A 15,260-nucleotide genomic window follows, 5' to 3' on the forward strand; every position below is an offset into this window, starting at 1 on the left:
AACTTGCACGCCACATTAATAAAACATTATATAAAAGAAAATTCCAGCTGAGTGGCAACAAAGGCTATGCGCACAGGAGCATTTCAGTTACTGCACGGCTATACACTCACATAGTTTAGAAGGAACACTGTTCCAGAGTTGGGTAAAGTAATCACCAACATAGGCTACTGAGGAAAGACATTAAAAATGGTAACTACATGTTTTTATCTTCCACATTATCTACAGACGATATAGTTTTCATTGTTTTTTATTAATGGTATGATAATCTATACCAAGATGATTCCAGAGTACAATAAAGTAACAAAATAAACAATCGATTATTAGCAATTGAAATTTTGATGAAAACTGAGAATGTGACCGAGAAATTGGAGGCTGAATGAATTAGGTCACAATATGCAATTGTCATACAGAAGTTTCTCCACATCTGAGTGTATTTTCACTACATACAAGTGTATTTTCAGTACAATCAATTGAAACACCTTGACTCCAAAAACAGATCTCCATTTAACTAATTATGTGACTTCTGAATCCAACTGGCTGCACCAGTGATGATTTGGTGTGTCATTTTAAGGGGGGGGGGTGAAGAGTCATGCAGTCAATTATTTAGTGTTTTATATTTGTAATTAATTTACATCACTTTGTAGAAATTTGTTTTTACTTTGACATGAGAGTTTTTTCTGTTGACCTGTGTCACAAAAGCCAAATTAAATCCACTGTGATTCAATGTTGTAGAGCAATAAAACGTGAAAACTTCTAAAAGGGAGTAAATACTTTTTAATAGGCACTGCATATCAGCAAACCAAATTATCAAGGTGCTATTCATTGATGAGAAAATATTTTCGGATAATGATTGAACCACAGACCTTCTCTTGGGTTTAAAATGCCACCTTGACAGAAGAAAGCTATATTGGCCAAATTTGTATCAAATTTCTTTCAATTTGACATCATGATCTATTGTTAACAAAAGTAAAATCATTACAAAGAAATGCAAATAAACCATTTTACCTTAAAGATTTAAGTAATAAAGCCTGATGGACTAGCTAAGGTAACAAAGCAAGATGTGGATTTTTGAATTATTATACATGGAAAACCCAGAATGATGGACTGAACATATAGTGAACTACCAACAGAGGGCCTTACACCCAATGACATGCATGGATCTTAAAGTTTTGTATGGTGTATATAAAGACAAAGGGCAATAGAAAAATCAGTTACAAGCTGTTCACAGTAGATTTCCTCACTAGATTGATCCTTGTTCAGAGGCATTTGTTCTGTGAAGGGTGGGGGGAGGGTGATAAATTGCATGGATTCACTAGAGTTAAGAATAAGAGAAGATTGCAATGTTCAAAGGCTATTTGCTGATTGTAACCAGGAATGATTACTATTTAACTTTCAGATACTAACCAGACATCCATTTATTAGCAATTAGCAGGATGGTGCTGGCAAGACACAACGACACTTGCAGGAAGCAAACAAAACTTCTAACAATTTTACTAAATATACTTTTTCTGGACTACAATCACTGCAACCCGCATCCTGTAATTTCCCATCGGGAAATGGGCTTTTGAATCATCTGTATGACCTGGCATTTTTGTGGTATCCTGAAATATTCGGCGAACTAGGTTCTTGAAAATGCAGGTACAGTTACGGTGGCAATTGCTGGAGTGGACTTAGGGCCAGACTGAAGCAGTGGGGCCCAGGACCGAGGGCAGATTAAAAAAAATGATGCTTAGCCAATTTAAGCAACGAGCAAAATTAAAAAGATTAAGGCATCGAAGCCAAGGGCAGAGGATGAACTGTTGTTCAGCAGGCTTTAGTCACCTCAGCTCCGCAGCTGCGGCCATCTGCAGTCGCCTCAGTGCCAGTCCTGGCTCTGTGGCTGTGGCCTGCAGCCATTGACTTATGGACCAGCTGCAGCACTGAACTGGCTGTGGACATTCTTTCAGGGACTCCATGATACATGCTCCGTGGATTGTTTGTATGACATGTACTATCATGTGTGACTGCCTTTGTGGTGTGGGACTTTCAGTGAATTCTTTTGTGTTTGCTTTGTGGCTGCCTACAATAAGATAAATCTCAAAGTTGTATATCATATACATACTTTGACAATAAATGTACTTTGAATATTGAATTGTGTTCACTGCAATACCTTATTATTACATTTGCTTACTGTTCCCCTGGATATTACCTCATCACATCAATAGCCTTAACCAGAGCTCACCTTCTGATGTTCACCTTCAATATAATAGGCCAGTGTAGCCACAGCCAACAAGAACAGCAGAGTCAGAACAAACCTCCGCCGTTGCCACAACCTGGAAAGGAAAACATGTTCAGAATTAATGAAGCTGTGTGTAGGTAGCTCTGCGACTGTTTATAGTTTTAGTTGGGGGAAGATAGAAAGAAAAAAAAGAAATTGGCAGATTGGTTTATTATTGTCACATGTATCAAAGTACAGTGAAAAACTTGTCGTGCAGGTTGAGAAATGGACATGAGGCTACCAATGATCTCTGTCCTCTATAGGACAGATGGACTCCTCAAGTCCATTTCCCAACTTACCTTCCTGGCTATCTGTCCCATGAGCAAATTTAACAACCACATATTAAATCACTTCAATCATGTCATTTATATCATTTGGAAAAAGTTGAGACTCTAACACCAACGTTGCTTTATGCCACTCATTATAACTTACCAATCAGAAAACAAATATTTTATGCTTGATCGTTTTCCTGAAAACCAGCTAATCTTCTATCCAGACCCTCTATATCATCAACATTAAATGAAATAAGCAATTACCATTGATGTGGCACTTTATCAACTGCCTCCCAGCTGATTTCAGTACATATACAGTGGATTTTGGTTAATTTGGGCAGCTGCTTATTTGGGACAACACAAAGATCAAAAACTAATCAAGAAAATAACCAGGTATCCAGGTGTTCTTTCATTTATTTGGGACACTATGCCACTTAAATGGGACAGGAAACTGTTGCTAAACAGTTTCCAAATAACTTCAGTCACATGCACTTGCGTGGCTGTTAGATGCAACAGTATGCTTAGAAGAAACAGTTTTTAAAATAACATCAATTGTGTTTGTCTTCAAAAAGCAGTGATTTTTGCCGCTGATAATTGGCGAGAAATAAGGAGAGGGACAATTCAGGTGAGGGACTAGTTGCTTACTGCAGTTTGAAGTATTTGCGCTTGGAGATGCAGAAATGGCTGGGAGTGAAAATGAAAATGAACTTCAACAAGTTATAAACTACAAATAATTTGAAGGTATCAGTAATCATCTTGAATGTTACAATGAAAATGAAGATTTAGAGGATGCAATCATCTAAAGCATTGTTTGAAAGCAGTCCATTATCTGCAACTGTGCTGATTTTGTTCATTTACAGTCAATCAAAAGAACATGGCAGCATACAATGGATGAATTCCTCTATGGATAACTATTAGAAATTAATCCAGTTTTGTAGTATTGTAGAATAGATCGGGTTCTAATTTGTTCTGTATTTCATTTAACTACATAATTTACTAATATACACCTCAGGCTTCCAGCCGGGTACAGGTGTGAACTATAACTGACTTTTCGATGACAACCTCTGCCATCTTCAAGGATAATCCAAGAAGATGGCAGAGTATGTCATTGAAATGTCGGTTCATAATCAATACCTGTATCCAGCTGGAAGCTCGAGAAGAGTTTATTCATCATATAACCAGGAAAGCCCAAGACTCTTTTTCACATAATTTGTTACTCAGTTAAATGGTAAATTGTCTTCTTTATACCTTGAACTATTTCCAAGAAATTTCAGTTAATTGGGGCAACTGCTTAATTGGGCCAAAACGTACTGGTCTCGATGTGTTCTAATTAATTGGAATCCACTGTATTGGCTATTTTTTTTAAATTAGAGCATAATTGAAAAAGAACTGTCTCTCTGTCAGATTGTGCTGGAAATTTATTAATTTTGCAAATGAATATCTCAGGGGCAGTTTAAATGGAGAAAGGAAGAAACCCTATTCAGTTTAGTTTCTCAGCAGGTCCTTCTTCGTTACAAATTGGTGCTAGAAAAGGGCAAAGTACACAGTGGAGAAAGAAAAATTAGTTCAATAGGAGACAAGTTTAGGCAAGAATGTTCTTTTTAATACAGGTAATGCCTACGAAAGCAAGACTCTCGCCACATTCAATAGAAGCTTATTTCAACATTCCTGACTGACATCATCACTAACCACAGAGCTGGGAATTAAAAACAAAGATCAATTAAAGTCAGAGGGTGCATTAGATGAAAATTGGTGTGAATAGAAGTACACTAGGTGGATTCTTCCTCCTACTAACTCATGAAATGGGTTCTTCAGCACACTGCATCCACGCCCTTTGTCCATCCACACTTATCCCTTCCGCTCGCATTAGGACCACCTGATGTGGTCTATTTAAGTGCCATGTAAATGTAGTAATTTGTATCCAATTCCATCACCTCCTCTACCAATACATTCTAGATATCAACAAGTTTCTTGTGGGGGAAAATTAAATCTCAATCTTTAATACTCCTTCCTGAAACATGCCCTTTGATTACCCCATTTACAAGTGACACACACAACACAGGAAGCACTGCAGTATTTAAAGATGAAATATTAAAAACTTTGTTTATGAAAAATCAATAACTGACTAATGTTTTATTACTCGATCTTGCCTGCTTTGAATGCCTAAAAATCGTTCTATGAAAATCTGTTGTTAAAAAAACTCTTATAGTCACTGTGCTGCAGTGGAGAATGAAGGAGCCGTTAGCAGTTTGAAAGATGAAGTTAATGATTTTAAAGCCCAGATACACACCAAGCTATGGAACAACACAAGAACATCCTTTTCAAAAAATGTCAACAAGGAATAAATGAACTACTCTTTACATAACAATACAATCATCAATGCCTTTGCTGTAGCTTCAATATCAATAACAGTTGATTAACAGGTTAACATCACACTGCTAATGTAGTTGGCATGGATTCATTGGGGCAAAGGGCCTGTTTCTCTGTTACATTGCTCTATTACTCTGAGTTATGGTATATAGACATTGGGCAGAAACATGTTGTGCAGGGTCCATCATCCACAATTGACTTGACCAAATCCACATATGAAGCCCCAAGATGGTCTACACTTGAGTGATGTTTTCTAAGTGGTGACCAGGCTCTGAGAGGACAGAAAGAACCTGCACCCTGAATGATTCCAAAAGCATTGAGAGCAATCAAAGCTCCCCTACCCCAGCTGAGACAGCTGCGAGTGCCTTTTATACTTTGAAAATCAAAAGGACATGGATCCAAGGTGAGAGGAAGAAATTTTAAATGTGGTCTGAGAGGCACAGCTGATAGCTGGGATGCATTGCGAGGTGATGGTGGAATCAGATACAAGATTAAGAGACATGTAAAAAAGTATCGCAAGGACAGGTAAGTGAGATTAGCGTGGATGGCATAAGGTCAGCTAAAGGACATGTTTCTGTGCTGAATGATGCTTTGACTTTGAAATATCACTGATATTGTCATACATAAAAAATAAAGTTAATGCAAACATAAAATTGAACTAATACAAAGAATCCACCATCCTTACCCCTCCCACCACCCCTTGGCTGACTTTTCACCACTTCACCAAAATTCCTCTCAAAATCAATTGGGTCAATTTCAGTACCAGGTCTAACCTGGCAGAGAATCCAATATGTGATTTCTCCCAGCATAAATCTTAGAAGGAAGAGCTGTGCTGCTGTGAAATTCAGCACCTTAAGTGCCATTTCTCATGAAGTTTAGAACTCCTGCATTTGATAATCCATGTTCTCAAGTGCTGGACATTATTGTCTAAAATGACACACATAAAAACCTGAAGGAACTCAGCAGGTCAAGCAGCATCCATGGAAATGACCAAACAGTTGACATTTCAGGCCAAGACCCTTCTTCAGTACCGGAAAGGAAGGGGGAAAGATGCCAGAATAAAATATAGGTGGGGTGGGGGGGCGGGTGAGGAAGAACAGGTAGGCATCAGGTAGATTTAGGTTTGTGGGAAAGGAAAGGGCTGAAGAGGAAGGAGTCCCGATAGAAGAAGAGAGTGGAGAGAGCGGACCACAGAAGAAAGGAAAGAGCGAGGGGCACCGGGAGAGGTGCTGGTAGATGAGAAGAGGCAAGAGGGGAATAGAAGGGCGGGGGAGATTTTTGTTTAAAACCAGAAGGAGAAATCTATATTCATGCCATCAGGTTGGCGACTACCCAGACAGAATATAAGGTGTTGCTCCTCCACCCCAAGAGTGGCTTCATCGTGGCACGAGAGGAGGTGATGGTCCGACGTGCAGAAACTGGAATCAGAATTAAAATGTTTGGCCAACCAGAAGTTCCACTTCTGGTGGATGGAGCATAAGTGTGCAATGAGGCTGTCCCCCAATATATGATGGGTCTCAATGTACTGGAGGCCACATAGGAATACCAGATACAATAGATGACCCCAGCAGAATCACACGTGACGTATTGCGTCACCTGAAAGGACTGAATGAGGCCCTGAATGGAGGTGAATGGGTAGGTGTAGCACTTTGGCACTTGCAGGGATAAGTGCCGGGAGGTAGGTTAGTGGGGAGTGACAAATGGACAAGGGAATCACAGAGGGAGCAATCTTTGTGGAAAGCAAAGAGTCGGGGGGAAGTAAAGATGTGTTTGGTGGTAGGATCTCTTTGAAGATGGCATAAGTTGCGAAAAACGGCGTGTTGGAAGTGGAGGCTCTTGAGGTGGTAAGTAAGGATAAGAGGAACTCTAACTCCTCCTGTTAGAGCAGCGGGAAGATGGAGTGAGGATGGATGTCCAGGAAATGGAGATATGCGTGAGGGCACCATCAATGATGGAAGAAGGGAAACCCTGTTCTTTGAAGTAGAGTTTAAATAGTCAATCTCAGTGAGATATTTGGAATGTCCAACATCCTTAAAGCAATTCATCAAATCGGATTAGTATTTGGTGCAATTCGTTTTGAGAAAATAGATATTTTCTCACATGAGTAACCGAATTAGGAGTTTGCATGACAATTTACATTATTTTAGATAGATAACTTCACATAAAGGTAGGTAGGAATATAGTTACAAAGAGAAAATGAGATTAAAAGGAATATAAACAAGTTATATGAATAGGCACACATCAGGCAACTGGAAGTACATTATTGGAAAAAGTGAAATTGTGATTTTAGCAGGAAAGTAGAAAAGCATATTATTTAATTAGTGGAAGTATGGGGAACTCAGCTGGATGCCCTTGTACATGATTCATAAAACATCAGCATACATATGCAGCAAGTAAATGCTTTTTAAAAATTATTCATGTTAATTGCCAGATTATACTTAAGTTATAAAGCAGTGGTCTAATTTGAGAATAAATGTTACTACATTGGATAGAGTTCAAAGGCAGGTCACTGGACTGACATTTGGGAATGGGCAGATTGCCCTGTACATCCCAGAGTTTAAAAATACAGAAATGATTTGACTGAAATATACAAGGGTGAGTTATCCTGACAAAGTGGATGTGGAGAGGGTACTTTCATTTGTGGATGAATCTGGAATTGGGGTCACAGTTTAAAAGTCACCAATATAACTCGGGCACAAAGCAAAAAATTTTCTGAGGGTTGCAAGTCATTGGAATTCTTATCCGAAAAGGATTAGCTTTATTTGTCACATGTACATCTAAACATACAGTGAAATGTATCCTTTGCATCAATGAACAACGCAGTTCAAGGATGCGCTGGGCAGCCCACAACTGTCGCCATATTTCCAGTGCCAACATTTACTAACCCTAACCAATGTCTTTGGAAAGTGGGAGGAAACTAAAGCACCCAAAGGAAACCAACACAGTCACAAGGAGAATGTACAAGCTCCTTTACAGCTGGTGTTGTAAAGTTTACACTCACCGCTATACTACTGTGCCACTCAAGGAAAAGAAAGGTAGAAACAGTCTTTGAACATTCTTCAGCCAAAGTTGAACAGATAGACAAGATGAAATATTACCAGGGAGAAATAAGGGGTTCAGATTACAACCATATCATCCATGACCTTACTGAATCGACAGTCAATTCTGTCTTCTAGATTTAAAAAGCAGAACTTTGACCCAGTTTTCGAAGTTAGACAATTGTTGCCAGGGGTGTGTAAAAAGAACTGCTTTTTAAAATCAGTACAATCGATCGAGATTTTAAGGGCAGAGTTTTGCAGCAGTTTCTCTGAGTTGAGGGATTCATTAGAAAGGGGGAATACAAGTAATGCAGGTGCAAGCAGAGCAGGCATTCTTAAGTGTGCAATTCGTTAGAGTGGCTTTGGCTCATCAGGCTTATGCGAGATTAGGCTTGAGTGAGGCAAATTGTTTTGCAAGTTACTCTCTCTGTTCTGATTTGTTCATTGCTCATCTATTAGAATATATTGGATATTGGATCATTTTTCTCAATAAACAAATCAACAAGTATAATGCTTTTCGTGTTATTTATTTAATTGGGTTCTCTTTATCCAGTTTTAGGACTTACGTGAAGATCTGATCACACTTTAGGTCATATTTTTGCTGAAATAGAGAAAATTCTACAGTGTTCACAAACTTTCTAGCACCACTGTAGTTGTTAACAGAGTTAATGTGCAGTGAGACTGTAAGCAAGGAGAGGCTGATGATCAGGCAAAATTGCAGTCAACAGGATGAGCTGCAACATAAAAGGTGGCCAAAATAGAAAAGGGTGAATACAGGACTGATGATGCTATATTTGTCTGTGTGCAGTATACAGGAAAAGTAGATGAACTTTAGCACAGTTATAGACTGGCATGCACGTTGTTGTAAACATCACTGAATCATGGCTGAAAGACGACAATAGCTGGGAGCTTAATGTCCAAGGATACACATTATGTCGAAAGGACAGGCAGGAGAGCAGAGGGGGTGATGTTGCTCTGTTGGTAAGAAATGAAATCAAATCATTAGAAAGAGGTGACAGAATCAGAAGGTGTTGAATCATGGTGGATGGAGCTAAGAAACTGCAAGGGTAAAAAGACCTTTTATATACTGATCCCCAAACAGTAGTAAGGATGTAGCCTTCTAATTACAATGGGAGATAGAAAATGCATATCAAAGGGGTAATGTTACAACAGTCATGGGGATTTCAATATGCAGGTAGATTGGGAAAATCAAGTTGTTGCTGGATTCTAAGAGGGGGAAATTTCTAGAATGCCTACGTGATGGCTTTTTAGAACAGCTCAGGGTTCAGCCCACTCAGGGATTAGCTATTCTGGATCGGGTATTGCACAATGAACCAAAATTGATTAGAGAGCATAAGGTAAAAGAAGCCTTGGGGGAAAGTGATCATAATATGATAGAATTCACCCTGAAATTTGAGAAGGAGAAGCTAAAATCAGATGTATCAGTATTACAGTGGAGTAAATGAATTACAGAGGCATGAGGGAGGAGTTGGCCAGAATTGACTGAAAAGGACACTGGCAAGGATGAAGGCAGAACAGCAGTGGCTGGAATTTCTGAAAGCAATTCAGAAGGCACATGATATATACATCCCAAAGAGAAATAATTATTCTAAAGGAAACATGACACAACCATGGCTAACATCACAAGTCAAAGCCAAAGTAAAAGCAAAAGTAGAGAGGGCATATAATAAAGCCAAAATTGAAGGGAAGTTAGAGGATTGGGAAGCTTTTAAAAAGCAGAAGGAAACTAAAAAAGCCATTAAGGTAAAGATGGAATACAAAGGTAAGTTAGCCAATAATATTAAAAAAGATACCAAAAGATTCTTCAGATACATGAAGGTAGAGCCGTAGATGTAGCGTATATGGATTTCAGGAGGCATTTGATAAGGTACCCCATGCAAGGCTTATTGAAAAAGTAAGGAGATATGGGATCCAAGGGGACCTTGCTTTGTGGATCCAGAACTGGCTTGCCCACAGAAGGCAAAGAGTGGTTGTAGATGGGTCATATTCTGCATGGAGGCCAGTGACCAGTGGTGTGCCTCAGGGATCTGTTCTGGGACCCCCTACTCTTTGTGAATTTTATAAATGACCTGGATGAGGAAGTGGAGGGATGGGTTAGTAAATTTGCTGATGACACAAAGGTTGGGGGTGTTGTGGATAGTGTGGAGGGCTGTCAGAGGTTACAGTGGGACATTGAAAGGATGCAAAACTGGGCTGAAAAGTGGCAGATGGAGTTCAACCCAGATAAGTGTGAGGTCATTCATTTTGATAGGTCAAATATGATGGCAAAATATAGCATTAATGGCAAGACTCTCAGCAGTGTGGAGGATCAGAGGGATCTTGGGGTCTGAGTCCAAAGGACACTCAAAGCTGCTACGCAGGTTGCCTCTGTGGTTAAGAAGGTATACGGTGCATTGGCCTTCATCAATTGTGGGATTGAGTTTAGGAGCCGAGAGGTAACGTTGCAGCTATTTAGGACCCTGGTCAGACCCACTTGGAGTACTGTGCTCAGTTCTGGTCGCCTCACTACAGGAAGGATGTGGAAACCATAGAAAGGGTGCAGAGGAGATTTACAAGAAAGTTGCCTGGATTGGGGAGCATGTCTTATGAAATAGGTTGAGTGAACTCGGCCTTTTCTCCTTGGAGCAATGAAGGATGAAAGGTAACCTAATAGAAGTGTACAAGATGATGAGAGGCACTGATCATGTGGAAAGTCAGAGGCTTTTTCACAGGGTTGAAATGGCTAGCACGAGAGGGCATAGTCTTAAGGTGCTTGGAAGTGGGTACAGAGGAGATGTCAGGAGTAAGTAGTTGTTGTTTTACACAGAGAGTGGTGAGTGCATGGAATGGGCTGCCGGCAGCAGTGGTGGAGCTGGAAACGATAGGGTCTTTTAAGAGATTCCTGGATGGATACATGGAGCTTAGAAAAATAGAGGACTATGGGTAAGCCTAGGTATTTCTAAGGTTCGGCACAGCTTTGTGGGCCAAAGTGCCTGTATTGTGCTGTAGGTTTTCTATGTTTCTATACATAGAGGATAAAGTGCAAAAGAGGATATTGGACCATTGGAAAATGATGCTGGAGAGGTAATAATGGGGGGGGGGGTCAAGTAAATGGCAGGCGAACTGAATAAATATCTAGATTGAATAAATATCTAGAGTGGATGCAAAGAGGATGTTTCCTATAGTAAGGGAGTCTAGGACCAGATGACATCCCTTTAGAACAAAGAAGAAGAGGAGGAATTTCTTTAGCCTGAGGGTGGTGAATGTGTGAACTTCATCGCTACATCTGGCTGTGGAGGCCAAGTCATTGGGTTTATTTAAAGCAGAGCTTGATAGGTTCTTGGTTAATAAAGGTATCAAAGGTTATGGGGAAAGGGCAGGAGGATGGGGTTGGAAGGGATAATATAACAGCCATGGTGGAGCAGACTTGATGGATGGACTAAATGGCCCAATTCTACTTCTATGTCTTATTTTGCATCATTCTTCACTTTGGTGCGGTGGAAGTTCTGGGTATTAGAGGTCATGAAGTGTGCAAAATTACCATTACTAGGGAGAAGATTCTTGGGAAACTGAAAGGTTTAAAGGTAGATAAGGCACCTGGACCAGATGATCTACACCCCAGAGTTCTGAAAAAGGTGGCTGAAGAGACTGGAGGTATAAGTAATGATCTTTCAATATCACTGGATTATGGAATGGTTCTACTCTTCAAGACGGGAGACAGGCAGAAGAAAGGAGATCACAGATCAGTTAGTCTGACCTCCGGCTGGAAAGATGTTGGAGTCAATTGCTAAGGATATGGTTTTGGGGTATTTGGAACACATAAACTAGGCTGTAGTCAGCATGGTTTCCTCAAGGGAAAATCTTGACTGACAAGTCTGTTAGAATTCTTTGAAGAAATAACAAGCAAGATAGACAAAGGAGAATCAGTTGGTGTTCTGCACTTGGATTTTCAGAAGGTGCCACACATGAGGCTGCTTAACAAGATATGAGCTCATGGTATTATCGGAAAGATTCTCACATGGATAAAGCTGTGGCTGATTGGCAAGAGACAAAGAGTGGATATAAAGGGAGCCTTTTCTGGCTGGCTGCTGCTGACCAGTGGTGTTCATCAGGGGTCTGTGTTGGAACCGATTCTTTTTACATTATATGTCAATGATTTGGATGACAGAATTGATGACTTTGTTTCCAGATGATACAAAGATAAGTGAAGGGACAGATAGTTTGGAGGAAGTAGAGAGGCTGCCAAAGGACTTAGACAGATTAGGAGAAAGGGCAAAGAAGTAGAATACAGTGCCTGGAAGTGTATGATCATGCAATTTATAAGAAATGAAAGGGTTAACTATTTTCTAAATGGAGAGAAAATACAAAAATCTGAGGCGCAAAGGGACTTAGAGTCCTTGCGCAGGATTCCCTAAAGGTTAATTTGCAAGTTGAGTCTGGGGTGAGGAAGACAAATGCAATATTAACACTCATCTAGAATATAAAAGCAAGAATGTAATGTTGAGACTTTATAAAACACGGGCGAGGCCTCACTTGGGAGCATTGTGAGCAGTTTTGGACCCCTTATCTTAGAAAGGCTGTACTGAAACTGGAGAGGGCTCAAAGGAGGTTCTCAAAATTGACTCCAGGATTGAATGGCTTGTCATATGAAGAGCATTTGATGGTTCCGGGCCCATATTCATTAGAATGCAGAAGAATGAGGGACAACCTCATTAGAACCTATCAAATGGTGAAAAACCTTGATAGAGTGGTGGGAGAGTCTAAGATCACAGGAGACAGCTTCAGAATAGAGGGCATCCTTTCAGAGTGGAGATCAGGAGGGATTTCTTTAGCCAGAAAGTGGCGAATTGGTGGAACTCATTGCCATGGGCAGCTGTGGAGGCCAAGTCTCTATGTACAGTTGACTTCAGAAGTTTACATACACCTTAGCCAAATACATTTAAACTCAGTTTTTCACAATTCCTGACATTTAATCCTAGAAAACATTCCCTGTCTTAGGTCAGTTAGGATCAATACTTTATTTTAAGAATGTGAAATGTCAGAATAATAGTAGAGAATAATTTATTTCAGCTCTTATTTCTTTTATCACTTTCCCAGTGGGTCAGAAGTTTACATACACTTTGTTAGTATTTGGTAGCATTGCTTTTAAATTGTTTAACTTGGGTTAAACGTTTTGGGTAGCCTTACACAAGCTTCTCACAGTAAGTTGCTGGAATTTTGTTCCATTCCTCCAGACAGAACTGGTGTAATTGAGTCAGATTTGTAGGCCTCCTTGCTCGCACACGCTTTTTCAGTTCTGTCCACATTTCTATCAGATCAGGGTCAGGGCTTTGTGATGGCCACTCCAAAGCCTTGACTTTGTTGTCCTTAAGCAATTTTGCCACCACTTTGGAAGTATGCTTGGGGTCATTGTCCATTTGGAAGACCCATTTGCAATCGAGCTTTAACTTCCTGGCTGATGTCTTGAGATGTTGCTTCAATATATCCACATAATTTTCCTTCCTCATGATGCCATCTATTTTGTGAAGTGCACCAGTCCCTCCTGAAGCAAAGCACCCCCACAACATGATGCTGCCGCCCCCATGCTTCACGGTTGGGATGGTGTTCTTCGGCTTGCAAACCTCACCCTTTTTCCTCCAAACGTAACGATGGTCATTATGGCCAAACAGTTCAATTTTTGTTTCATCAGACCAGAAGACATTTCTCCAAAAAGTAAGATCTTTGTCCTCATGTGCACTTGCAAACCGTAGTCTGGCTTTTTTATGGCGGTTCTGGAGCAATGGCTTCTTCCTTGCAGAGCAGCCTTTCAGGTTATGTTGCTATAGGCCTCGTTTTACTGTAGATATAGATACTTCTCCACCTGTTTCCTCCAGCACCTTCAAAAGGTCCTTTGCTGTTGTTCTGGGATTGATTTGCACTTTTCGCGCCGAAGAACATTCATCTCTAAGAGACAGAATGCATCTCCTTCCTGAGTGGTATGACGGCCGTGTGGTCCCATGGTACTTATACTTGCGTACTATTGTTTGTACAGATGAACGTGGTACCTTCAGGCATTTAGAAATTGCTCCCAAGGATGAACCAGACTTTGACATTATTTTCTGACCTCAATTCGATAGAAAATTTGTGGGCAGAACTGAAAAAGCGTGTGCGAGCAAGGAGGCCAACAAACCTGACTCAGTTACACCAGTTCTGTCTGGAGGAATGGAACAAAATTCCAGCAACTTACTGTGAGAAGCTTGTGGAAGGCTACCCAAAATGTTTGAACCAAGTTAAACAATTTAAAGGCAATGCTACCAAATACTATCAAAGTGTATGTAAACTTCTGACCCACTGGGAAAGTGATGAAAGGAATAAAAGCTGAAATAAATCATTCTCTCTACTATTATTCTGACATTTCACATTCTTAAAATAGTGTTCCTAACTGACCTAAGACAGGGAATGTTTTCTAGGATTAAATGTCAGGAATTGTGAAAAACTGAGTTTAAATGTATTTGGTTAAGGTGTATGTAAACATTTGACTTCAACTGTATATTTAAGGCAGAGGTTGATAAGATTCTTGACTGGTCAGGGCATGAACGGATACGGGGAGAAGGTAGGAGATTGGGTCTGACAGGGGAAATGGATCAGCCATGAAATGGAGGAGCAGATTTGAACGGCCAAATGGCCTCATTCTGCTCCTATATCTTATGGTCTTATGAATGCCAGAGTAGGCTTGAGAGGGCAAGTAGTCTTCAACGCCTAACTCATATTTTTATATGTATGTAATACTTGGAGGGTCTACTCAGATCATTGAAAACGTGCTGCTACGAACAAATGTCACAGATGAATAGAATTTTTAATAATGAAATAGTACAGACCATTCAAAACATCTAAGTTTTAAACACCACCAACCAAGTGATTGAGGGAGGGTAGGTACACAAGAACACATTTGGATTTTTAAAGTTATTTGATAAAGTAACACACAAGACTCTTAAATGAACTAAGAACTCATGGCATAATACATCATCATGGAGGAAAGACTGATTAAAGGACAGAAAACAAATAAAGATAGTTTTCAGACAGGCACAGTTACTAATAGGAGTAGTACTTGGCTCCCAGTTACTGCATTTACAAACTACATAAATGACTTGGATGACAGGACACAGTGTATCACATCTAAATCTGCTGACAGAAACCAATAGACACACATTTCATGCACAGTGTAAGGGACATAGATAAGTTCAATGAATAACTAAACAGCAGAAGGCGTATAATGTGGAAAATTAAGCATCAAAAACAATTATTTGATTAGAATAATCCCAACATCCACTTTGATTGCACTGT

At 39.9% G+C, this 15,260-nt stretch overlaps 1 protein-coding gene across 2 annotated transcripts in view; it reads right to left on the reverse strand.

Moving 5' to 3' along the window:
• vmp1 (vacuole membrane protein 1) overlaps positions 1-15,260 on the reverse strand; it is a 179,405-nt gene that overhangs the window by 122,345 nt on the left and 41,800 nt on the right. For both annotated transcript variants that reach the window (XM_063031509.1, XM_063031508.1), the window contains exon 4: positions 2,222-2,312. In XM_063031509.1, the coding sequence (XP_062887579.1) occupies positions 2,222-2,312 (91 nt within the window). The remainder of the gene's footprint in view (positions 1-2,221; positions 2,313-15,260) is intronic.

This window comes from Mobula hypostoma, chromosome 23 (genome assembly GCF_963921235.1).
Source record: "Mobula hypostoma chromosome 23, sMobHyp1.1, whole genome shotgun sequence".
Classification (NCBI taxonomy): Eukaryota; Metazoa; Chordata; class Chondrichthyes; order Myliobatiformes; family Myliobatidae; genus Mobula; species Mobula hypostoma.